The sequence below is a fragment of the Atractosteus spatula genome, chromosome 4, assembly GCF_055471065.1.
Source record: "Atractosteus spatula isolate fAtrSpa1 chromosome 4, fAtrSpa1.hap1, whole genome shotgun sequence".
NCBI classification, from domain to species: Eukaryota; Metazoa; Chordata; class Actinopteri; order Semionotiformes; family Lepisosteidae; genus Atractosteus; species Atractosteus spatula.
Window position 1 is genome coordinate 59,992,562 of NC_142709.1, and position 24,905 is coordinate 60,017,466.

Sequence of the window (24,905 nt, forward strand, 5' to 3'; positions counted from 1 at the left end):
AAAATGACCATGATTCCTCTAAGATTTTACAATCGGGTTATCTTAAGTTTCCTGTTCATGATTAAAATCTAATCGGGCTGTAAGCACTTTTCTGGCTACCAATGTTGTATTGGATGACTGCTCGGCCTAAACATTTAACTCTTCAGACATTTTCTTCAAAATATGACGTGGAAATTAAAACAGTAAATGAGAAACATGCAGGTTAGAGATGTTAGCGTAGTAGGATCCTCATAACGTCTACCTATGTCTGTTGGAGGAAACGTCTCCTACTGTACTTCTGATGGCCATGGACTTCATTGTGTGTCCTGTTGGATGCATCTGGAAAATATAAGTGGACAAAAGAAACAGTGAGGAGGTCACTTATTTGGGTGCTGTTTTCTGTGGCACTGGCACTGTACAATCAGTGGTCATCATTCAGAGACTGATGCAATCCTGCCATCCAGCAATAATATTTCTGTCTTAAAGGTGTATAAAGTAAAGAACCAGATCTTGCTGGGTTTTCCTCAGTGAGCACTGCGACAATCCAGCCTCCAAACATTTCATTTCTCTAGCCGTTAACCATCCTACTGTATGTGACAAACGCGCGCACACAGCGTGGGGGAGAGTCCTGTTGGCAACATAAATTCATGATTCTACGTTTAATCAAATACATGAAGGTTTGATATCTAATAAGTAAAAAAGCCAGCAGTGCAATTTTGTTCATTCTAATTTAGGGGAATTATTGTGTGCATCACCAACTTTGATCCCAAGAGGAGAGATTGACAGATACCTCGCAGTGAATTGAAAGCACTTACAGGCCTCTGCTGAGGTTGTCATGGCAGGTACTGTACTGCGTGTGAGCGACACCGAATTACAAACATAGATGGAAGAGAAAATCATCGACCAGATAATTGTGAAGTGCAGTTCAGATTCTAGTATTTGAGTGAACCTCCTGGATGGGTAGGGTGTAGTTTTTTAAGCACCAACAAGTTGAACACTAATCTTGGTGCAGCAGTTACCTTAGAACTTCATGCCTTGTTTTGTATTAGTTTGCAGCTCCTCACCTATTAGAAGCCTACATGCAGTGTCATTTAAAAGCCCCTTTTTATTTTTTTTCTCCTCCTGCATGGTAATTGCTTTGTAAGCTCGGCTGCCTTTTTCTATTAAAGACATTAAAGATTTTCAGCGAGTTGTGAATTCTTCTATCGATTCTTTTTCTACCTTACTACTTCAGACACCCCCCCCCCCCCCAAACATAAGAAAGATTGATAAATCTTCCATTTTGCTTTATGATAAACTGATTTAATTGTCTTTGCATTTTTTGTTTCTTTACTTCTTTGCCTTAAGCTTGTTTTGTGCCTTTTAATGTGTTAAAATATCATCCATACTACAGCTGAATGGCATCACTGAATTTGCAAAAGCCATTTTGTTTGCTGATTTAAACACTAATTTTCCACAGATTATTTTTTAAAATAGCCAGGAATATCCTTTTTTGTTAAGTCAGTGCAAGGGCGCCTTTTCTTTTTTGACTTGTGATTCTTAATGAAGAATCATTGTGACCATAGTGTGATTAATCACACCCATTTGCCAGCTAGAATTGAATGCAGTGTACAGCAAAGAGAAATTATATTTATATACTTGTGCATCTCTCCGCTTGGAAATAGAGTTAACAGGGAGGATTCAGTCACCAGACTGAAAGGACTACAAGAAATGAAAATGCAGCTAATTTTTTTTACAGGTCTGAGCTCGGTTCAATTCAGTGCTACATGCGTTTGCACGAACAGGGACGAATTGTGTGAGGAACATTTTATCACTTCTCCAAACTGTGGGAAAGTGAGAATGTGATTTTGAATTCCCTGTTGAAAATATTGAAGATCTACAGTGATTCTCTTTGTTCAAGACTAGCGTACATTACAAACAGCTTTGCTCAGATGGAATCCAGTCTTGTAAGATAATACTGGAGTTTAGCTTTTTATGTCAGGATGTAATGCAAAATATTGTAATTTACAAAAAAACTTTTTTGTGAATAATTGCAGTTTTCTTTGTCAGGATACGGTTACATTTCTCAATTTCTTCACAGGCATACAGTAGTTTATCATGTGCTGTCTGGATTTCTATTGCAGAAAAATAATCTGGAAAAACAAGACATGTTTTTCTCTGGATTTTATTGTTTTCTAAACAATTATGACAAGATCTGCTTTACTTACTACAGTAGAATTTCAGAACCAAAATAATACCCCTTATTGAAATAGATTAGATGTATTACTCTTAAAATATCAATATTTTTAATTGTTTAAAAAGTCTTGACAACTTGGTGTTCACCTTAAATCATTTTCAGTACTATGAATTAAAATTAAAAACAAATTGATGTATGACCACAACTGTTGAAGTATTTGCTTTCAGACTTGTCTATAAACATATATTGTCTGAGCAAGTTTATACAGGAAATACTGGCATGGTCACAGTATTGCAACCACAAACTCTAAAACTCCATACTCTCTGGCAGTAAGATTCATGAGCCAAGACTTAAGCCAAGATGTAAAGGTGTGCATACTGTATTTTTAGACATCTGCTAAATATAATTAAAAGGTAAGAATCTGTTCATAGAGTACTTACAGCAAGTGTTGTTTGCACTATACTGATTTTCATCTTGACTTTGGTAGACTCTTGCTTCACTTGGTGAGCCTTTGTTTTGATGTTTGTAGCCAATTCCCATGTTTTACTCTCCTGATATTTTCACTTGACCTTTTGTTGTATGGTTTGTGTTAGATGTCATTTTTGCATTTGATTACCCCCCTCCCCCCCCCCCCCCAAGGATAGTAATATCGTATGCCCAGTTTGATTTATATCTCGGGTTTTAGGGTTAAGGTGTGACCTATTGGTTGCTCAGGGAGAGTATGACCCATGAATTCCAAAATGGTTGTATACCTCTTTGAAAAGCTATTTAAAAAAGACAATCCCCAGTGCTCTCATTTGGAGTGAACACTCATCAGATCATATTATATTGGTGTGCTAGCCTGTATAGTACTGTGTGCTTCTAAGACATTCTGTAACCTCTCTTCTGGCAAGAGCCTGACGGTGTCAAGATCTTAAACCATGAAGATCCCTCGTGAACATTCTGTGTTTCAGGAGGTTTTTAAACCTACTGTTCAGTATTTTCTTTTGAATAGTAAGAGCTATTAGCTATTAGAGTAAGCTATTAGTTTCATTAGGTAAAAAATAGCTGAAAATAGTGGGACTGCCAGAGTTACAGTTCTTCTACAGTATGTACATCACCTATGCTTAAAGAAGCCATGATCTGGTTGTTAGGTCATTTTGTTATCTATTTGTTAGATCATTCTGATGCAGCTCCTTGAAACAAATCAGCTAATGTCATTTCAGCATTCAAAGTTGTTTGCTTGTTTGTTTTTTTTAATGCATAAGCCTTTAAAGCGGTGTTTCCCAATTTAGGTCCTGGTGACCCTGTATCTGCTGATTTTCAGTCCTGTTGTAACTCCAGTTTTGCAATTGAACCCTTAATTGAACTCACAATTGATTGCTCTTCTTAACTTTCCTGCTTTGCAAAGTTTGTGTTATTAATTTTTGCAGGTAAACTAAAAACATTTCCATCCCAAAAGGGTAAAAACAACTCAAAAGGGTCTCACTAGTATTTATGATTCATAGCTTTTATTTAGCTCTTTGTATGTCAAAAGTGCTTCACGTATAGGGGGGACCTGTTTCATCTACCACTGAAGTTCCTTGCCTAGCTGGGTTAGAAATGCACCCATTGTATACCAGCAGCACCAGTTCCACCACAGATCCGGTGGGGAAGTGAGGAAGTGCTTCATCAACTAAATTAAGGCAGAATGCAGTCAGATAGATACAGTACGTCTGTGATTGATTTAAAGAAATCAAGAGTTTACTGAAATGGATACCAGCAGACACTGAGATCACAACAACCAGGATTGGAAAGCTCTGCTTGATCACATTCATTTTTTTGCCATTTCAAACAATTGATTTTTTTTTTCAGCAGTCACCTTTTCTATCTGAGACACCTACAATGATTCTGTAACTTTCCTGTTTTTTGTTTTACTTCTTTACTGACGTGGTGGTTCTTTTGCATGTATGTGGAGGAGTTGCTTTGCTCAGATATTGAATTTTCTGTGCAGCTCTGCAGGAAATCATGATTCATACTTAAGAGACTGCGTGGACATGGATGCGCTGTCTTTTTTGTGTCTTGTGCCTGCGAGGTAAATGCTGGCCTCGCTGGTGTTTCGTAAGCCCTGCTAATCTTTGAATTTATTTTCTGATCTCCTGGTTCTGGCGGTGTGCGAGATTGAAGAACAGACCTTCAGCAGATCACGACAAAGCAGCGTAGTCCATTAACCTATTGCCATGATTGTGGTCAACCATTGACACTTCGTCATTTTAGCTTTTAACACCATCCTGAATTCTTTTTTTTTCCAGGCGTTTTGAACTAAGAAAACAATCTCTTTTACAGGATTGTCCCTGTGAAGCAGCTGAAGGGATTCTTATCTGTAACAGGAAGCTTTTCTCTTTAGATTGAGATAGCTCATTTTAATAAAACAAGTATGTTAGAGTGAAAAATCCCAAATTCTGAATGATTTATAACTTCAAGACATACAGAGCTCCTAAAATCAATGCCATTATTACACTTATCCCATTCAGATCATATAACTGTGGTCAAAATCTTTCAAGAACTTTTGTACAATATAGTACCTTGTGAAGGTATAATATAGATGACCACCATAAACATTTTACATGTCTCTTATATCTTGGGCCAACATATATATGTGCTGTAAGTTTGCCCAGAATATTATGCTTTGTGTACATTGTAATTTTTGCATTATCGGATCACCTCAGGTAATGAGTAGGCAAGACATTAATAACATACTGAAATATCACTGTACTCGATGCTTACAGTAAATGTTCTCATTCATCACTCAGGTTTGCAAAAATTATTTTGAAAATGCTCTGGGAAAACAAACTAGTTTGCAAATATAGTTTTTTTTTAAATTTCAGTATATACAGTAGTGTGGTTTGAAGAAAAAAAAGTAATTTGCTTTTTGGCCATTACTTAAATTACCATGTGGAGCAGATTAAAATTTACAGCAGTCAGGAGTTACAAACAATGGAAGGAATGCAGGCTTCAGAGCTGCCTATTGAGAATTAAGCTGATTGTCCCAGTTTTCCCAAAATGTTATATTGCTGTAATTTCCTTTTACATACATCGTCTGCTACTGGATTGTCAACAAAAAAGTCCCAGCTGTAGTACATTTCCATTTAATGTTCTTAGTTTTGTCTTGAAAGACCTACCAGTGAACACAATGAATTTTTCTTGTAAAACTGTAACAGAAAGTTGGTGGAAGAGTATTTGTATTAGCATTTTGTAGTGGTATACAACCTGCTACTGTATGTATTAATCTGTACGCTGGTTACTCTTTACAGACAGTGCAATAATCGTTGCTAAGATACAGTACGGAACTGCCATTCATTTTAATTTTGTTCTATCCTCTATCCCTAATTGAATTGATATGCAGACTGATAGGGACCAAACAGATTTCTTGATTGTGACGGTCATTGGGTAACATACTTTACCCAATGACCGTTTGTTTGACGCATTTTTGTCTTTCTTCAAGGGGAGGAGATTTTTCTGAAGCATTTTAAACATCACTTGATTACTTGTTAGATTTCTTTTACACATTAAAACAGTGTCTCTGTTGGCTCTCACTCAGCGTCTTCCAGATTTATGTATATGTAATGAAACAGGAGCACAAAATCATCATACAGCAAAATGAGCTACAGATTGTAGGAATTTTGTAAATGAGAAATTCCCCTTTGTCATAATAATGTACTCGTAATAGCAAATTCATACTTGTCATAGATAACTGAATTTTAGAAAACAAGGTCACATTTATTCACATCCCCCTTAAATAGCATTTAACAAAAACAAATGTTTTTTAAAAGATTGACAAAGATTACTGTATTACAACTTTAGAATTTTTCAAGACATCCAATCTGTACATTTGTCTGTTACTGTATGTGATGTTTATTGTTTCTATTTCATCAGCAATATGAATTAATTTGGAGGGTTATGTGCTTCAAAACACTCTTTCTTTGTCAGATCTCATTTACATTTAATTGGGTAGAAGCTGGAGATTTCTACCAAAATAAGGTATGAGTTTGCCAATACCCAGCATGCCTCTTTTTGTTATCCCTGTTATCTCTGTAAAAGTATTAATTAGCAGAAACATGCGATGGAAGGGTGACCTATTTGCTTGCCCTGGAAAACGGTTCTGTTTTTATCTCGTTACCACCAGTAAAACCCATTTAAATCCTGCGGGTCTGTGAATTATGAATGAAGAGCTCAGAAATGGTTCTTTTTTACAGATGACAAATGGTCTTGGACCAAATAAAAAAAAGCTCTCTGACACTCACTTTCCTCTCACGGCCAGTTGCACCTGCGTGTCCAGAAGTGCAGAAAGTTCCACGTGCTGGATACTGACATGCTCCTTTGATAAAGACACCTGGGCCGCGAGGTTACCTCCACATAAACAAATGGGGGATATTTGGGTTTCAGGTTCCATTTGTAATGCACAAGTTCTGACAGCCTCACCACGGAGCGCAAAGGGGAAAAGCACACATGCAATTATAGATAAACACTGCACTGCTATGCAGAAATTGTGGATGGTGTAAGACGGCGCTAGGCGTTGGTGGTGCGTCTTTCTGTTGAGTCGTGAATGGAATCATGTGGCCGGGAGCTGTGCTTGCAGAGGAGTGACTAATGGAGACATCAGTTGAGTTTGTGCTGGCAATTAGGTCAAAGGGATGGACCTCCGATTGCTCTGGGGCTTTATCTGCGACGCTCAGTTTTCAGCACGGCGCTCATTGCTGTGGTTAATATTGATGGTTTGTAAACACTCTCTCAGCTGCTTTTTAATTCTGCTTTGCGCTCTCTAGAGTTATCCACAAGGGTCCCTCTTCACAAAATAAAAAGCCCTTGTGCATGTCTCTTCAGAGCTGCCTGCTCAATTTGGAATACTTAAATGTATGCATTTATTTCAAGAGCACACCAGTGCATGACACTGTAACAGAAATACTTAAATGGTGATACTAGTAGATAAAGGCAGTCTTTTATTAGTATTAGAAATTGATTGCTTGTATATATTTTTATTCAATTTTTTCAACTTACTATCATTTGTGAAGTCCTTATTATAAAAAACTTTTAACTGGTATCAGTAGAGCATACTAACAGCTCAAAGACATTTCTTTAAAGATGAAGAGTAATTCATTGTCCAATTAGTGTTCCTTGCCTTTATTCTTATTTTTTAATTTACAAAACATTATTTCTGTATTATACAGCATGCACACATTAAATTGCATTGAACCCATTTTGGTAAAACCCATTCCGTTGAAGCAGTGTTTATGGGTTGTGGCAATGACAAATTTCTGATACCGTTTTCTGAATAAAGCACAGACTCATTGAATAATTTGACAGAGGTGGGCAATAACAGGATGCCTGAGGTTCTTGTTGATGTGCCCAGCAGTCAGTATGGCTGAACAAGCTTGCCCTGTCCCCACCCCAGTGGTGGGTGTGTTCCCTTTGACAGAGATACAGTCTGGGTGTCCATCGGTATGTAGGTCAAGCTGACATTTTTACTCCGATCCCAGGAAAAGCTAGTTTTAAAGTGTGGTGGATAATTCCATTTGGCCAGACATTCTTTCACGAATGAGAATCCAGCCTGTGCTGACCTACTTTGTACTGAGATCCTGTTCCTGATGGGCTGGACTAATGTGTTCTGGCTCTGTTTTAATTATCCAAATAGCAATATGTCTTGATGCTTAAACCCTTTGGGTGGTAAATCTGCTTTAGTGGTGTGCAGTTAATGGTCTACAACACAATATATCCTGTTTTCTTCTTTGTATGTTGTATATTTGGAGAAAAAAAATCAAAAACCTTCATGCACTTCTATATTTTCATTTGTATTTCAAAAAGAACGTTTGATATCTTGAACACTGCATGTTAACTGTTCAATTTTCATGGGTTTTTGTTGATGGATAATGCAGTTCACATGGTTTTCTTTGTGTAAATAGCTGTGTACTGCACACTTCCAAACTTAATTAAACTTCTGGGTTTATGTAACTGTCTTCTAAAGGCAGTGGATTAAAATGGCATTTTTCCCTAATGACAAACGGTCCCTGCGAAGTGTAGTTTGTGTCCTTGGTTGAGCACATGCATGTCATTGACGCAACAAATTTTTGGTTCTTTGTCACATGGCCACTGATTACAGCCAGGAAGCAGCAATGTTTAACACTGGAGGTGGTTCCCGATTTCTTTTGAGTCATTGCCACTGCGACAGGAAACAGAGATGTTTCTGCAGTATAACTGTGAGCAGCATTGCTAGATGGCACTTTCACAGGTGCATGCCTCAGTCTTCCATTCAGCATGTCATCTGTAGCTTCTCAAACCTGGCTTCCCATGCCTGTACTACTGTATCCCCTTAATTGTGATTTTGGAAGCATTGACTCCTGGAAAGTCTTGAATAAAGTTCTTAATTTTCGAATGTTAAAAAGTACACACTGTATGAGGCCTCAGTGCATGCTGATTGAACTGGAAATTCAGTCTTGACAACAAAGGGATGTCTTTTCATTTCCTGATACCGGGTATTTCAAGTTCCTTTCTGGTGAAATTGAGTTGCTATTATTAATCACCGCCTTGGGACTGGGGCACCACAGTTTAAAAAAAAAAATCTAAAATGCAGTGTCTGTTAGTACAGACCCCAGTATTTTCTGCCTGTTCATTTTCATCATGACTTCTGTATAGACATGCAGTGAATTCCTTGATGTTTTATTACTTAAATAGACAGCCTCAAATGTCTAATCCCTCTGCTTTGTTCATTGTAAACTTTTCCTAGGTCACACTGTAACAGTTACTGTCACTCTAGTACTCCATGCATTTCTGCTTAAATCACAGTTTATGAGACTGGGCTTTTGAAGTGGAGCAAGTTCCTTTCTATGCAGTGGTTGTCTTATGTGTGAACACAAGTTTTCAGGGTAGTTACTCAATACACACTGTGCATTTGAAGTCAGAGGCGCACAGCAATCTTCATGGGCTACAGACCAGGACGGTGGAATGAGGATCCTTCAAGAGCTACTGCAGAGCAGTAGGGAAAATGTAAAATTACTTGAGCATGTACAAAAATGAATTGGGTAACTAAGAGCTCAAAAACAAAAAATATTCTGCAGTCCTCCAGGATTGGTGATCATAAGCGGGGCAGCCTTGTATTCTTATGGTGAATCTATAAGGTGTTAATAGACCATGGAGTCCGAAATAAGGTTCAACAGCCTGTATAATCCATTATCTACCAAGAAGCGTTTCCTGTAGATGTTGCTGATTTAATTACTATATCAACAGAACTGTGTTAGTGTTCAAACCCACTAAGACAATTCTGTCAATGCACACTGCTCAAGAATGAATCTGGACTTTTTTGGCAATCAGACACCAGTGTTTTTCAATTCTTTCTGTTCTGTCTTGTAGTGTTGCCAGACCCATTACAGGTTTTATGTGAGTGGTGAGGTTTTTTATCAACTGTCTCTAGCACTTTAATAAGCTATGTTAATATCTACAACACGAAGACATAATGCATTGCAGTAAAACCACCAAATGAATCCTACATCGCTTGCAGTTTGGATACAATAGCAAAACATTCAGCTTGATAAGATCACTGCTTCTATTATTGGTTGCTGTAACACATGGAAAGAACTTAAAACTACCATACTGTTACTCATAAAAATGCTGCAGTTTGTGAGTTAGAGTAATCATGTCACACATGTAACGGCTCAACCCTTTTAAGTTCAACTGTAGTAGAGAGTTAAAAGGAAATTAATGGGAATCATGGGACTCGGTTGTGTATAGGCAAGGACTACAGTCTCTTGCATTTCAAAGAATAAAATCATACGTGTATTATCTAGCACCCTTAAGTAAAGAATGCTTTGCACATTAACTTTAGATAGGATTTTATGTGCTAGACTATATACAGTAGAGAATAGTGATGAAAAGAGCCAGCAAGGGCCCATTACTGAGGGGGGATCCATTTATCTCATTATTAATACATTTTCTCATACTGATGTACTGCCATGGAGCAGAGCTAATCCTCTTTATCATGTCAGCCACATACACCCACTGTCATATTCCATTTTCACTGCAGCCTACTGGTTGGGCTGGTTATTCATTAACTCTGTAATGGCCTATTTAGCTTATCTTTTTTTAAAAACTGTGTTGCCCTCGCAGTTGAGATTTCAGAACATGGAAACACGTCTCTCTACTCAGTGAGCTGCTGTGTGGGAGGTGGCTGTTGAAGAGGAGGAAAAAAGAAGAATCTAGCATCTGAACATGCCTGTGTTTCTTCCCCTTTCAAATGTGTGCCATTCAAGTGTCTTCCATACCTTCATTTTGTGTGTTCATGGTCTTTCTTTATGGGATTTTTATCTAGAAAAGAAGGCAGTGTTGTCAATGGAATCTGCCTGTGTAACATTTCTGCACCAGAGGAGAAAAGCCACCTGTACATTAATTGTTGACAGTATTTACTTCAAAATAAGAGTTAAGCAAATCTTTAAATCTTTTTCTCCTGTTCATTTGTTTAAAAACGAGTAACAAAATTAATTAGGCAACAACTAAAGCATCTGTCTGAGCCAAGGTCAGATCCAAGGCATCTGTGTTGTACTGTGAGAATGCATTAATCCCTCAAAGACTCCCATCTGCACTGTGTTAAATATATGAATGGAGTTTGCAGGCCACACTCAGTTTTTCACTGGGTTGGTTTGTTAAGGATAAATGGTTTAGAGAGCCTCTCATTCATCTTCTGCATCAGTTGTGTACACCTCTCCTGTTTTGGGGTATTTATCTCAGGGAATATTTAAACAACTCTGAAATTCGAGGTTGTGCTTTCAGTCACCTCATCAGGTGTCTTACACTGCCCTGACCTTGTGTTAAATGTTGTTCTCCTACCCACCCCCTGTGACATACTGTAGACATGCAAGATCTATTGTTTGCTTCTGTTTCCGGTTCGGCACGGTACCCCTGTGATGTAGTATGCATAGCCTATTTGTGACTGCTCTGCTAACCTGCAATAGCAGCTACAGTACCATTAGTTTCTTTTTAGAGGACAGCTATATTGAGAAGTGGAAATGTTCTCTTAGATACAGTACATGTATGTGACTGGTCATTTACAGGGATGACTCTTAAATATGAAGCAGCCTTGCCATCAGTGTCACTTCCTGCATTTTCCCTGGTTTGTTGGGAAGTGGTTGGATCACACCTGTTACTGTAAAAAAAAAATGGTTAAAACTGTGGATCACTATGGATGTGTTCAATGTTTAATTTTCAGTCTTGTGTTAAATCACTTCCTCTTAGCTCAGCTGAAGATGGTACAATGTTAGTCAAGAATCTACACACTAGGTAAATACATTTTAAAGAGCAGAATTTTACAGCTGTACACTGTTTTCAGAGGATTTATAGTCTGCACTAGTTTTGGTTCCTCTTGGAAGGTAAAGTTGACCTATGATTACCTTTAGAAAAGTGCTATATTTTACCAGCTTCCTGTGTGTGTGAAGTTCTCATTTGCTAATTGTTTTGATCTATGCATGCTCAACTAATGCTTATGTCAAAAGCATTAATAGCACAAGCTTATTTTCCTAAAATCCAGACTAGTTGTAGACGTCATTAGTTTGTGAGATCTATTGCAAAATCTGGTACTGTAAGTCTTAAAATGCAACCGCAAAACCCAAACTACATCATCTTTTAGCTACTGTTTTCAGCAGCCAAAGAGCTGTCATCCAAGATGCCCAGACACTGCTGTTTTACTCCATTTACAGACTCAGGAGTGTGAGGAAACTGTGGTTAGGCCTCTGTAACTGTGGTCTCTGTCTCTTGCACACTGTTCACATGCTTCTGTGTTTATTACTTGTCCCTGACTGCCACAGTGCATTGTGTCATTTGTTGCTCAGCTTTGTGAGTCAAGAGTGCCTATTGTTCAGGGAATTGCACAGTTTTTTTTAATGGTTTTACAGTGTTTGTGCTCTAATTCTCCTATTGCAACAGAGGTCTTGTGACTTTAAGTTCTAATGGTCAGCAGATTGATCCTTGCCAAATGTTTTCAAGACCCGTGAAAAGTTTTTGGACAGGGGCCCAAGGGAAACCAGGGTCTGTTGTTTGAGTTGCTCTTTTGTGACCCTTTGAAATTGATCAGATTTCTGATAAGGCATTAGAATTAATTCAAGTTTTTTTGTTAACCTAAGCCTTTTAACAAAATCAAGAAAATAGTACAAAATTCATGCATGGGTGTTTTTACAACCAATCATAAAGCAACCAAACTTGGTCTTTTAATTACATTTTAGGGTTTTCTTTGTTGTCTTACAGGAAGTGATAGCACTACTGTATATCATACACGCCTTAGTGCTATAAATATTAATTTGACAAGATCTGCAAAGGTCATAAACTATGGTTTATGGTCCACTATGGTTTAGGACTGTATTAATGATAACTACCATTTAGTAAAAGCACTGCTCTCTGCAGCGACATCACAAGTGAAGTTGCAGATAATATGTGTAATATGTATGGCACAGGGACACTGTCATAAACTCATAAAAGTCACGAACCAGTCTGCTCAGAAATGTGAACAACTTGAGTGTAGATGCAAATTAAAGAGGTTAAATGCACTGTAGGTTCGTGCTCTGACTTCTCTCATCTCAGTAAACCCTGGTATTGTAAATTTAGACGTGTTCCTAATTTTCTTCTGTTTTGGAGCCTGCTTTGAGAATACTAATCATATTAAAACAGCATGTGAAATGAACAAATGTTCCAAGTTGTACCGAACTGCGTGGTTCAATGTACTTGAAATCTTGAAAGCTGCAAAAATCCTCATGGCCCTTTTTGCCGTTAGTCCCTGATATGTTTACATTAAGACAACCGTCAGTGCAGGCGACATTTGAGAGATTCCAAAAGTACAGCAACAATTGCCCTAAAGCCAAAGGAATCACCACCAAAATAATGGAATTTATAGATAACCAACCATTTTCGGTTTTTGGAGATGTAGGATTCTGCCCCTTGATATCTCACCTATGCCGTTTCCGGTCGGAAATACTTTTCAGGTTATGGCATTTGGTCATCTTCCTTAGATAAAAGAACTGTTAGACTGCAGCTTGTTACTTCACGTGAGTCGGCTGCAACAGTCGTGGTCTTACTTGTTAATACAACAATTTTAGCCGATACCATCTTTTGTGTCTTTGGCTGAATAGTAACACCCCAACCACCCACCCCTCGGATCGTATCAGTATCGGCTGATCCTGCTGACAGAAAAGCGGAGATCAATATGGGACTCGCAAAACATTGATAGGTCCATCTCAACATATAAGTGTAATTCTCCTTTTCATCACAACCGAGTTTGATAAGAATGGGTTTCTCTTTTATAAATATATGCATGTATAAGTAACAATTACACATACTCATGGAGTTGAATTAGCACCGTGCCAAATTTGATCTGTCTGTACCGGTTACCTGGGTCTTGTTTTGTATCCACAAAGTCTCACTTAACCTTATGATTTCTTTCCTTTTTATTTTGAATTAATTGAATCCATGTATGGTTATTCAGTTATGAAATGCCCCATTAGCCTGGTAAATGAGGTATGAAAGCACATTTTTTACAGCTAATATAGTTCTTACTTTTACATAGGTACACCAAGGAAATTGTCGTTTAAGTTGAGGACTGCTTTTAAAAAACGAGTCATATGGAGCTACAGTAGAGGAGGGAATTTAGGTTTATGATAATATTAATTTTGATTTTGTCACAGTAGTGAAACTTGGCCATACGAGAACAAAGTAAAAAACCGTCTAAATTGTACAGATCGTAAATTAGCTGTGGAGTTTTAGCAAAATACCCAGACTGAACTGGAAGCTGTTCTAAAGTGCTAGAGTGTAGTGTCCTTCAAGGGCGTTTTGGACAGGTAGCACTGCTATAGTGTCTTACAGATTACAACTTTCATGCATTAGGAACGGCTTTCTTTCACTTTTGAGATTTATCAGATGTGTCCCTTAATATAATACGTTTTGGAGGCTTTGTAAATAGTTCTGTAGTGTTTTTTCCAGGTAGTTATTTGCTCAAAAGCAAAAAACTGGAAACGTCATTCATCAAGTGCTTTGTAATCAATTAGTTTGAATTGAGTTCAGAAAAACGTACCACAATGCTCAGAATACTGAAATGCTATGGTATTTCCATTGGATACAGTATTTTTAGGTTAAGGCTCCTATCACATACACCAGCACTCAGTGGCAAACTAAGACACTGAGGCCTAATTCAAGCAGTATTGTGTGCATACACAGTGCTGAAAACAGGACTGCAATGTTTGATGGAGCTACCTGAATTCTATATACTTTCACTTTAAATGAGGTAAAATTAATGTATATAAATAATTTTTATTGTGCAAATCCATTTTCACTATGAGAAGGTGTTTTACATCAATTAGCAATTATTTTGTCCAATTGTATTAATTGATACAGCACCTCTTTAATGTACTGCAGTATATATAAGCCCTAGGTGAAAATATGCTAACAGAAGTGACAAAATAATTATCTTATCTACAGTGCTTAATATGTTGTCATGATCCCATAAAAAAATGTTTCTTAAACAAACTGGTTTACTTGGTTTGCTTGAGGGAGACATTTTTTAAAAATTCCTAGAGTTTGATTGAGATGTTTTTAACCTGTGGCTTTTGTTCTCTGTTTGTCTTGCCAGCATATTAAGAATTCTTTATTACTCATTGCATTGAACCAAGTGGTAAAAGAATTGAATGATGAACAGTATCGTACAGTAACGTCCTGTAGTTCGTAATTGTTCTGTTCATGCGAGAAAGATTCTCTAGAACATGTCCAGATTTTGGAGGTTGTATAAATCTGTCATTTATATATTTAGGTCGTATTAAGTGCAGATTGTTGAATTGTTTTTGGAATTATTGTTATTATTAATAACAATGCAGCCATTTTATGCTGGTAAAAAGAGAGTTGAAAAGAATACTGTACTATAGAATACAGTATACTGTATGTACACCCCAACGGCCCCTAATAGCCCTATTTTTTAACCACTGATTTTCATACTACTGTAACGGCTTACTAGGGTATCAACTAAGATTAATATTGGCTTTATTAAACTAATATTGCCACAGAAGTCTGTGGTTCATGTGCTGACTAAAACATAATGACCTATGCAAATGGAATTGGCTCCCATTGAAATTTTGATTTTGAAGTTTTTCTAGGTACATAGCAGATAGTAAACAGTCTAGTTTCAGGTTACCTTGCAGATTTAATGCACAAGTCTGACTCTTAATCTGAAATTCTTCTGATTCAGGTCTTCCTGTCCTATGTAAGAGTAACCTCCACAGAGTGGAAATCTTTTTTTATTGTAGCATTTAATTTTCTTTTAGTGTTGTTTCTCTTCAGTCATTTCATTGTGCTTTGTTTTCCTTCAATGTTGTTTTACGCGTAGTACGGCACTTTTGAATTTTCCAAAAAAAACGCATGTATATATTTATGTTTTAGAGGAATCAAATGAAAAAGAGTTTTCCATATTAAAAAAACAAAGTCCAGAATGAAGAGAGAAATTACAGTAGCAGTGAATGCCCAATGGAAACAGGAGGTTCCCTATATGAGGACAATAGCAGTGTGTACATGAGTGAAATATTTGTTTAGATGGCTGAATCGTTTTCTGTGTTTTTAATGGATGCTTTCAATGACTCCGTCCCCTCTCCTGCCCCTGCAGGGTCGTCATGTCAAGACCGGCCAGCTTGCTGCCATCAAGGTCATGGACGTCACAGGGGTAAGGCTGCTTTCCTCTCCTCCACAGTCAGGCTCCTTATCACTTAAGTCGTGCTGATTATTAAAAGGATTGTTTTCTCTAATGCAGGAAAGTCTTGATTATACAGAGCCCGAGAGCTCCGTTAACTATACACCATGTCTTACATATTTGGTTCATTTTTCAAAGGGTTTAGTGCATTGAAGCAAAAATGAGTTACCAGCTAATTTCACCATTATTATTTGAAATCCTGTTTATTATTGTACATGGTCTAACTTACATTTCAGGATTCACCCATAGCAGGGGAAAAAAAACTATCGCATGAATACAGGGAAGAGGCAAAAACAAAACCAACATGGTTTTAATTGAAACTAAGCCATGATTCAACAGAATACCTTCATGTTTTTGAGCCTGGAACCTTTGTGGAACATTATTGCCTTTCTTGTTTGCTCTGAATGAACAGAGTAATGGCAAAGTATGAGGGGTTTTCACCTTCCCTTGTATACTTTCCTCAATGTCACACAAAGCAATTCCTAATTTAAATAGTGCTTTGTGGATGAATGATGAACCCCTGCTGATTTCTGCCTTTTTTTTCTGCCTGCATTTAGGGAAAAAAACACCATGTTTTATTTATATGTGAATCTTCTTCCTTGAATACACAAGCATGCCAAATTTAAAACATTCTATATGGTGTGTCCCCCAGTCTCCTTCATGAAGTCCCCTCTATTCTAGACAAGGTTATTGCCCAGCAATGCTTTTTCACAGCCTTGTTAATAACTGCCATAATTTTAATTTGAGAATACCTAAAAAAATATAGGTTAAAGAAGTCTCACATGTTACTCTTTTCAAAATATTTATCTGGTATTCAGTTACATGTTTGGTTGCATAGGTTATATAGTAGTTTTCCATTTTAAGTTGCCTGAGTTAAATTGGTGTCTGTAATCAGATTTTGACCACTGCTTTACTGAGATACGATGCGCTGCTAAGTTTTTTAGACATTTCTTCACTGACACTTTCTTTTTTACCTGTCTAATAAACAAAATGTGAAGAAAGCTCTGATATCTCATACAGAATGTCTCTACAGTGAGCAAGAGCCATTATGGAGCCTTGATAATAACCTCTTTCACTCACATTTTTCACATCATGTGATGATGGCAAGTTGTGACCATTTCAAGCATTCAACCCGCCAGATGGGTTTTCTCTCTTCTGCAGACACTTTTCAATAATTTATGTCTTTTTCATGAGTGCCTCTTTAGAATAACATTTCTGAGTGACAAGTTTGAGCTCCTTTTTCCTTTCTGTCATATTAGTTTAAATGCCATGAGCTGTTCTTACAGCTCACTGTAGAGTCGGCTACGTCCTCAGACTTGGACACTTACTTGCATCCTGGCTTCTATTGGTGCTTTCACACTTGCCAGTAATTTTCCATGACATTTCACGTGCCAGCACATCATGACCATTCTTACATTCTATATTCTGATAGTGGTTTTATGAAAGAGCTGTCATGATGTTTTAATGGGGCAATGTGGATGTATCTATTTTTATTCCCCCTCCCCCTGATATTTTCTTTTTACTGCTTTTTTAAAACTTTTTCACAGATTGCTGGATCCGGCAGCTTGCTTTTTGTAGCTTATTGGAAGTGACTCTTATTATTCTTATGGTCTAGTAGGCATGCTGTGATTAATATGTTTGATTTCCTTCTAGCTTCTCTCCCTGCTAATTAGCTCCATTGAATTTTTAGAAAGGTGTAAGTCCTTCATGTAATTTTCTTTGGTTTTGTTTTTCCCTTCCACTAATGCCATTTTAAAATTTTAAATGCTGCTGGTCATCTACAATCAGCCATTTCTTCACTGTTGAGTCTGAGCTGTTCTGTGTGCTGTTCAGCAAAATGTGTCTAGTCTGTAGAAATGACAAGAAATACTGTGTAGTACGTGACCTGCCAGCTGCCTGTGATCTTACTGTTAAAGCAAATCTAGACTGTAATTTATTGGGTTTTTAAAGATCCTTCCCGATTTCTGTCTGGGTGGCAGGTTTTGCTAATTAGATCTGTAAGCTCTCCTTTGGTTACTGGCCCCTTTTATCAGTGCCCTTTTAAAAACACAGCTGCTTGGGAAGGAGGAAAGATTTGCAGTATTCTGTTTTTCCAGTATCGAGTAGTTAAAACAAGCTGCAGACTGCCAGCAATAGAATGGATTTGCTCATAGGAATGGCTATTTTCAATCCAGTCACCTATGCAGCGTGTAGGGAAAGAGGCAGTCATGCAGTTTCCTTAATTGCTGTAAAGCAGAAAATGAAAGCTTCAGATGTAGTTAAGCCCTGCATTTAATCTGTATCAAGGGACAGTCTTGTGTGACTGGAGACCACAAGAGCAAAATATGCCGAGGCTAATGGCTGTGTAATTTAGAAATGCTGCACTTTAACCCCCAGGACAAATACAGACACTGTCTCAAGATTTGTAAACATCAGCTTTGTGAAATGTATAAAACGGAGCCAATGAAATTTATTTTAAAGCATGATTTCAGAAAACCATAGCACATTATTTCTTTATTCTCTTACCTGGCATTGTGCCATGTCTCTTTTCCACGTTATTTTAGTGTTACCTTTGATGTACTCCAAAGCGCATTCTAATATCAGTAAACCAGTTTTCCATCCCATTACATTGCATTTCAGTGGCTCACACTTCATAAAAATCTAACTGACCATCATGACACTTTGTGTGTTGACCTCAATATATATTTGCCCCATGATACTGGAAGTGTAATGTTTCATTGGCTGCATTGCTCATGAAGACTTAGTGTCATTTCAAGTCTATACAGCCAGCATATCTTTCAATATTAAGTGTGTTACCAATGTTAGTTATTAAAATATTCCATTTGGTTTGTTAGTGTTTTAGTCATTGAATGGTATCTTTTCCGGTTTTTAAGCAATTAAAGCAAGGTGACACTCCCTAAAGCAATGCTTTCAATCACATTTCCCAGTTTTGATATTTTGTAAGAGTAATCCACTTTTCTGAGTTTTAAAAAAGACGGAAGATTTAAAGAATTTGGCAGCAGGTATGCTTCATGTGAAAAACGAGAATCTGCCCAAATCTGATGCAAATTTACAGCAGCAATCTGTTTAGCTCAGAAGAGAAATTGCTATAGGAGCCCCCATACTAATCTCTCTTTTCTACTGGCAGGATGAAGAGGAGGAGATCAAACAAGAAATTAACATGCTTAAAAAATATTCACATCATCGGAACATCGCCACCTACTATGGTGCTTTTATCAAGAAGAACCCTCCAGGAATTGATGACCAGCTTTGGGTATGTACAGTTGTTGTTTTTTTTTTAACGTGGCTGATTTTATTCTTTTAATTTCTCTAAAATACCAGTGTAAATTGACAAAAAAAGGTGAAGGTAATTTGTTGGCTATGGCTGAACCTTGTGTAGTTACCGAAGCACAGAGAGAAGGGGGAGAGGATTATGCGTATTTAGAGAACGCAAGCCATACCATTTTGAATCTTCCCTGATATCCCTTAATGGTATCTTTTTAAGAAAAAGGACATGGCTGATTACAAATAACTAGCAGCTTGATCTGGGAATCAGCGAAAGGAGTTACAGTGTGCTGTTATGAACTGACATGAGCCCGCCACGCAGAGGAGATGAATGATTCAGCCCCAGTTAAACGTGAGGATTAGATGTGCAAATAAATGAACAGCTTTGTATCGGACACATCTGCAGTGAGAAACACGCGAGACCACGTGTTGTAGCAAGCATCATATCTATTGTATGATAGATATATTTTTGATGTTGTTAAAAACCTATTATAAGCTCTTGAAACCCTCCGCTTTTTCCCTCCTCTGCTCGGGTTACAACATCAAATTCCAACTGTGCACAAGAGAACACGAATGACAAGAAATGATGCTTCTTAAACCCTCCCAAGCGTGTATGAGTGATGTAGGCTTTTAAAACCATACAAGCTGCATCTTCAGGTCACAGTGAATGAGAATCACAAATCTGAAATAAAAGAAGGAGGTTTGTAGTGTCTGGGTATGTGGTAGATATCCATTGTTTGCCTTGTTCACTGGACAGAGAGGAGTTTTGGGGGAGGGAATGGCTGATTTGTGTTAGGTAGCAAATGCATTTTGCTGTGATGAGGTTGTGCAAGGCCTTCGGCATGGAATTTATTTGGAATGTTACTAAATATTGATCTAATAATCTGCTCAGACTAGGAACCCATCAATTTTAAAAGAGGTGCATGGTGTGCTTTCAATTACATTTCACATAGTTAATGCAAATGCACAGAATCCTTCCTGGATATAATCCTGCACTGGCTGACAGGATTTAAAACTTCTGTCCCAGAGAAGAAGCAAGTTGATGTATTCTAAGGCTTCCATCTATACACCTGCCTGTTGTAAGTGCTGTCATATCCCTATCCGGAGATAAACCCATAGCTATTCATTGTACTTTTCACTGGCTGTCGGTAGAAATTGAGGGTAGTCCTGATAATCAGCAAGTAATTCCTTTTTTGTTTATCAGCAGTCAGAGCTGGGCTGATAGCAAGGTGAAGAGAAAAGGAGCTCCTTCAATATAGATAAGGATCAAGGGGAAATAAAGCTCACTTGTGACACATGTTAGTGCCAAAAGGCTTCCACTGAATGGAGAGACCTTTCAGATGAAGGGCGATGTTTCGTTCAGAGTACAGGCCAGCAGACTTCAACTTCTTGTCTCTTGGTGCATCCATTTTTCTTTCAGTCCATTACAGACATTTGTTGTAGTGTACAATTGGGATAGTGTGAGAAAAAAAATCATACTGAAACACTAGAGGTCGTTAGTATGGTATGTGGATTTTGCAGCATTTCAAAAGAAGATATGTCTGCCTTTCCTAATCGTTTCTGTGCCATACAGTTTTCCTTCCTCTGAGCCCATTATTTAAAGAAGGGGAAAATCTGAAAAATGCTGGGTGAAAAATATAAAATACAACTTAAGATTCAAAAGTAACTTTGTAGCTCTTCGCTTTTTCAATCCTGTTTTTTAGACATACTGTTGTAGTTTAATGGTTCTGGGTGTAAGTTCTCTGAAAAGAAAACACTTAAATATATTCTCTTCTGTATTTGGAGTCCTCAGGAACATTGATATCTTGGTCTGTGTTAAGACTAGTTTGCAGTTGAACTACTTCAGTGCCTACATCTCTAATTGTTTTTTTAAAGTTACAGAAATAGTTGTGATGCATCGTAACACATGAAATGTTATGTTTGTTTTAAACTTGTTCAACATCGTGTGTACATTTATGACTTCATTTCGCTCACTCATTGTGGCCCAGGAGACTTTGCTATTTGCCAATCTCTGAACTTAGCTGACGGTAAGAGCAGAACAGCTATGATCTGAAGGAAGAAATGCACAAATTATTACACATTTACAAATGGCCATTTTTTCATGACACAATTAAGCTGTTTCCCAAAATAGTCCCCAAGTGAGGAATAAAAGATGTGTAATAGTCAGCAGTCTTCTCTAATATCACAGTTGATCTTTTGTGCTTATTACAGCTCGAATTGTGTTATGTAATGAGTAATGTGAGGGTAGTCTGGACAGACAATATGACCCGTGTCTCATTTTTTTTCCTCTTCTGGTAAAGGTTCAGAACAGTGCTCTGCATTCAGATGTCATAAATCTGAACTTTGACACTTTCTTTTATGGACTTGCTTGAAGGCACAAATTAATGATAGACTTTTAGCTTTCAAATAGTTCGTGCTTGTCCATCAGGAAGGACTGCGGAAGGAGTATGTCTGATAATTGCTAAATAATCTTTTAGTACTGCTGGGGAGTTTTGTCCCCAGCAGTATGCTGACCTATTCATCTTCCTAATTTATATGATAAGCATACTGTATGTGGACATTGTATTGAAATGATCAAATAGACATTTCTTTCAGCTGTTATCAGTGTTGGTGAGCATAATTCGGTGCAATAACAATAATGATCAGCTCACTCAAAGACGCACTGTAAAATCAATATTGTGATTTTTAAGTTTCATTGCGTATTATCTTTACAAAAGCATCTCTTACAGTGTGCAATCCCAAGAACTAAGTGTTGTAACTTCTGAGCTGAGTTTTATCGTTTGTATTTGGATTTCCCTACAGTATGTGAAATTTACTAAAAGTAAAGACTAAATGGATGTGTACCCCTGCAATGTTACTAATGATAGGAGATTCAACTGAAAAAATATGTTATGGTACAAGACACCTGCCAACAGCTCTTTTCAGCAAACCCTTTAGTAGTTTTAAATGTTTTGTGTGGGATTACTGAAAAACTTTGGCCAGCCATTGAGATCAAGACTAAAACCAGTAAAGTTAAAACATCTCAATCCACCACTGTAGTCCTTCAGGTTATCAAATGTAGCAGTTTGTGGTTTTCAATGGGAGACACCTATGATTCTGTTCATTTAGCACAATTGGTACTATTATCGCTTCCATGAGACACACAGAGCGTCCTAAATTGGAAAAAGTATATTCTTTTGAGACGTGTCGTCTGAGTAAGTTCATATACTGTAGTTGAAGAAAAACTGAGACTTGAGCAGCTTTTTTTTAAAAAAAGGAAAGTTCTTGAACTAATACAGTAGTTAAGACCGCATTTTCCCCGTATAAAAATATTGCTAATTAGAAACCAGGCAATTAGCATGACTGGATTTCTTACCGATTTATATAGCATGGAAATTTGATCAAAAGCCTAAATCCTAGTCCTGTAGTAATTGTATGTTGTCTGCCAGTTTATGCACAAAATAAGGTGTGTTCAGTAAGTGGTTGTTTTCTTTTTCTGTGAGCTACAGTATATGGTCAGCCTTCACATTCCTAAGGACCTTTCTGTTTCCTGGTAGCAATAATTCTTGGCTCTCTACAGAGTTTCAGTCTGCATCTCAGAACAATGCTAATAAAGGTTAGTTTGGAACGTGTGCTCTTTTAGCACACCACTTCGCCCCAGGACATTATCTAATCATTCTGTTTTTGTCAGAGAACCTGTTTTAGCAGCAACATCCATACTAACAGTGTTCCAAAATAAAGGTACTAAACTGACTAATTATCTTTTAGAGCACTGGAAATTCAAGAATAATAGCTCTATTGGTATGTTTTGGAATATAAATGAGCTTGTCCCCCTCCCTCAAATTAAAAAGCTTTGTTTTTCTCTTTTGAGATCAGAGGATCTGGCATTCCAAATAGCCTACAGTATGCTAAATTTGAAGCTGTGTTAAAAATTAAAGGCATTTGGATTTTCAAGTAACTGTTAGTACAAGCATTGCTAGTGTATATATGGTGGAAATTGTTGTTCTGTATTGCCTGGACTGTATGTGTTAGATTAATTCAAAACTTTTTTTTCTTTTCGTTTCTAATTTTTTCCATCTTCAAAGCAGCTTATATTGTTAATGCAAACTTCAGTATACCAAGCAGCATATTCAAGCTTTTGCAACATATTGCCTTTTCTGTCTCTCTAAAATTTATTATACATGTAGACACCAAGTACTGCTACATGTGCCCTGCTTATAAATTTTGAATGCCAGATTTTTTTAAGTACATCCTGTGACTCCTAAGCAAATGGAATTTAATAATGAAATATCCATGAGTTATTTATCAGGGCCTGTTTTCATAGTTAGTTTCTTGGGCTGACAAAAAAAAACAATTGCTCAATTGTCTGATAACCACTTAGAAAAATGCATAAAATTATCTCAGAAAATATTTCCCAGTATCTAATCTGACCTCACTAAAAAGAAATGAAAAGAAGCTTTTTTAAAAAAATCCAGTTGGGTTAGTTAGTGGTGTTGACATATTGTGGTCCAGTACATGAATTAATCTACAGAGAATATTATGGAATCAAACTTAAATATATGAAGACCAGAACTATTTGTCATTTGGGGAGGGGAATGTAGTAGCTCTGCACTGCATAGAATAGTTTTCCAAAGCTATACAAAATGGGCTTTGTGATTGCCTAGCAATGCATATTAAGAAAGGCAGTTGGCCCCTGTAACTCAGTAAATCATTGAGAGTCTTAAAGAAGTCCGGTACTCTTCCATTTAAATGAAAAAAGAAAGACTGTAGATTGTGATATTTGGGAAAAAATAGCAGCATTGTGTCAGCCACTGCACTGAGGAGAAGAATCTGCCAAATGATTATGAAATGTTTTCAAGGCTTTTAGTTCCAGCTGCTTGTCAGAGGTGTGAATATAAAAGCAGGATTAAGGTTTGATTATAATGTATCTTCAACAGAAACACTCCAGGGACTGGTACATTTCACAACTTTTAAAAAAAAAACAGATAAGTTTCTACAAAAACAATTCCTCGTCACCACACAGCCCTGTTTTTAATGTTTTATACAGATCAGACTGACCCGCAATTTGCATATATTTGATATAATTGAAATGAACAATTTCTACAAACATTTGCATTTAGTTTTAATCAGCTTGCTGATTGTTTAGAAACAAATACCTGTAAGTTTGCTGGCATTTTGCTGTGAATATATATATATCAGAGAGACATTACACATACTCAAATACAACTTTTCCTCTAAGGCCACATGATAGCATTTTAATGTACAAAAAAGGTGAACTAAATTCTTGGAAAAAAACCTTAAACCATTGCAGTTCTGGTTCAAATCTGAGATTACTGTATCATGCAGTGAATCTGAACAGTTCGCTATCTTTCCATACACAGAAAAGTAGCCCATTTATTAAATGGGATTAAACCAATTTCTAAATAACTGTCAGGGCAGTACGACTGTGCCATCTAAGGCTCCTTTTTAATTGATGTCCTCTTTCAGTCTCGTTGAGAATAATACAATTCTTGTCATGTGTGACCTTTTAAGGATGAAATAAATGTGGTAATCTTTTTTTAGAGATTGATGTGTGGCCCTCTGTCAGATTTATTCAATTTTGCCTGATCAAAGGTGACTTCGAGTTGCTGGCAAGTTGCATGTGGGAAGACAGAAGAAAATTGTGCAAATGGATGCACATTGTTGGGTCAGAATGCTATTAGGTCAGTCCTGTGATGTAAAAATCCATGTATTATAAGGGGTACTGTGAACAGTGTGGATTAGGAGCAAGTTTTACTGCTGTTTTAGTTT

The 24,905-nt window shown here is 37.2% G+C and overlaps 1 protein-coding gene across 5 annotated transcripts in view; it reads left to right on the top strand.

The window, feature by feature from the left end:
* The window catches only part of LOC148836717 (traf2 and NCK-interacting protein kinase-like), a 119,296-nt gene that overhangs the window by 37,569 nt on the left and 56,822 nt on the right, over window positions 1-24,905 (top strand). For all 5 annotated transcript variants that reach the window (XM_088912972.1, XM_088912973.1, XM_088912975.1 and 2 more), the window contains exons 3-4: window positions 15,789-15,845; window positions 19,000-19,125. In XM_088912972.1, coding sequence (XP_088769098.1) covers window positions 15,789-15,845; window positions 19,000-19,125 — 183 coding nt within the window. The remainder of the gene's footprint in view (window positions 1-15,788; window positions 15,846-18,999; window positions 19,126-24,905) is intronic.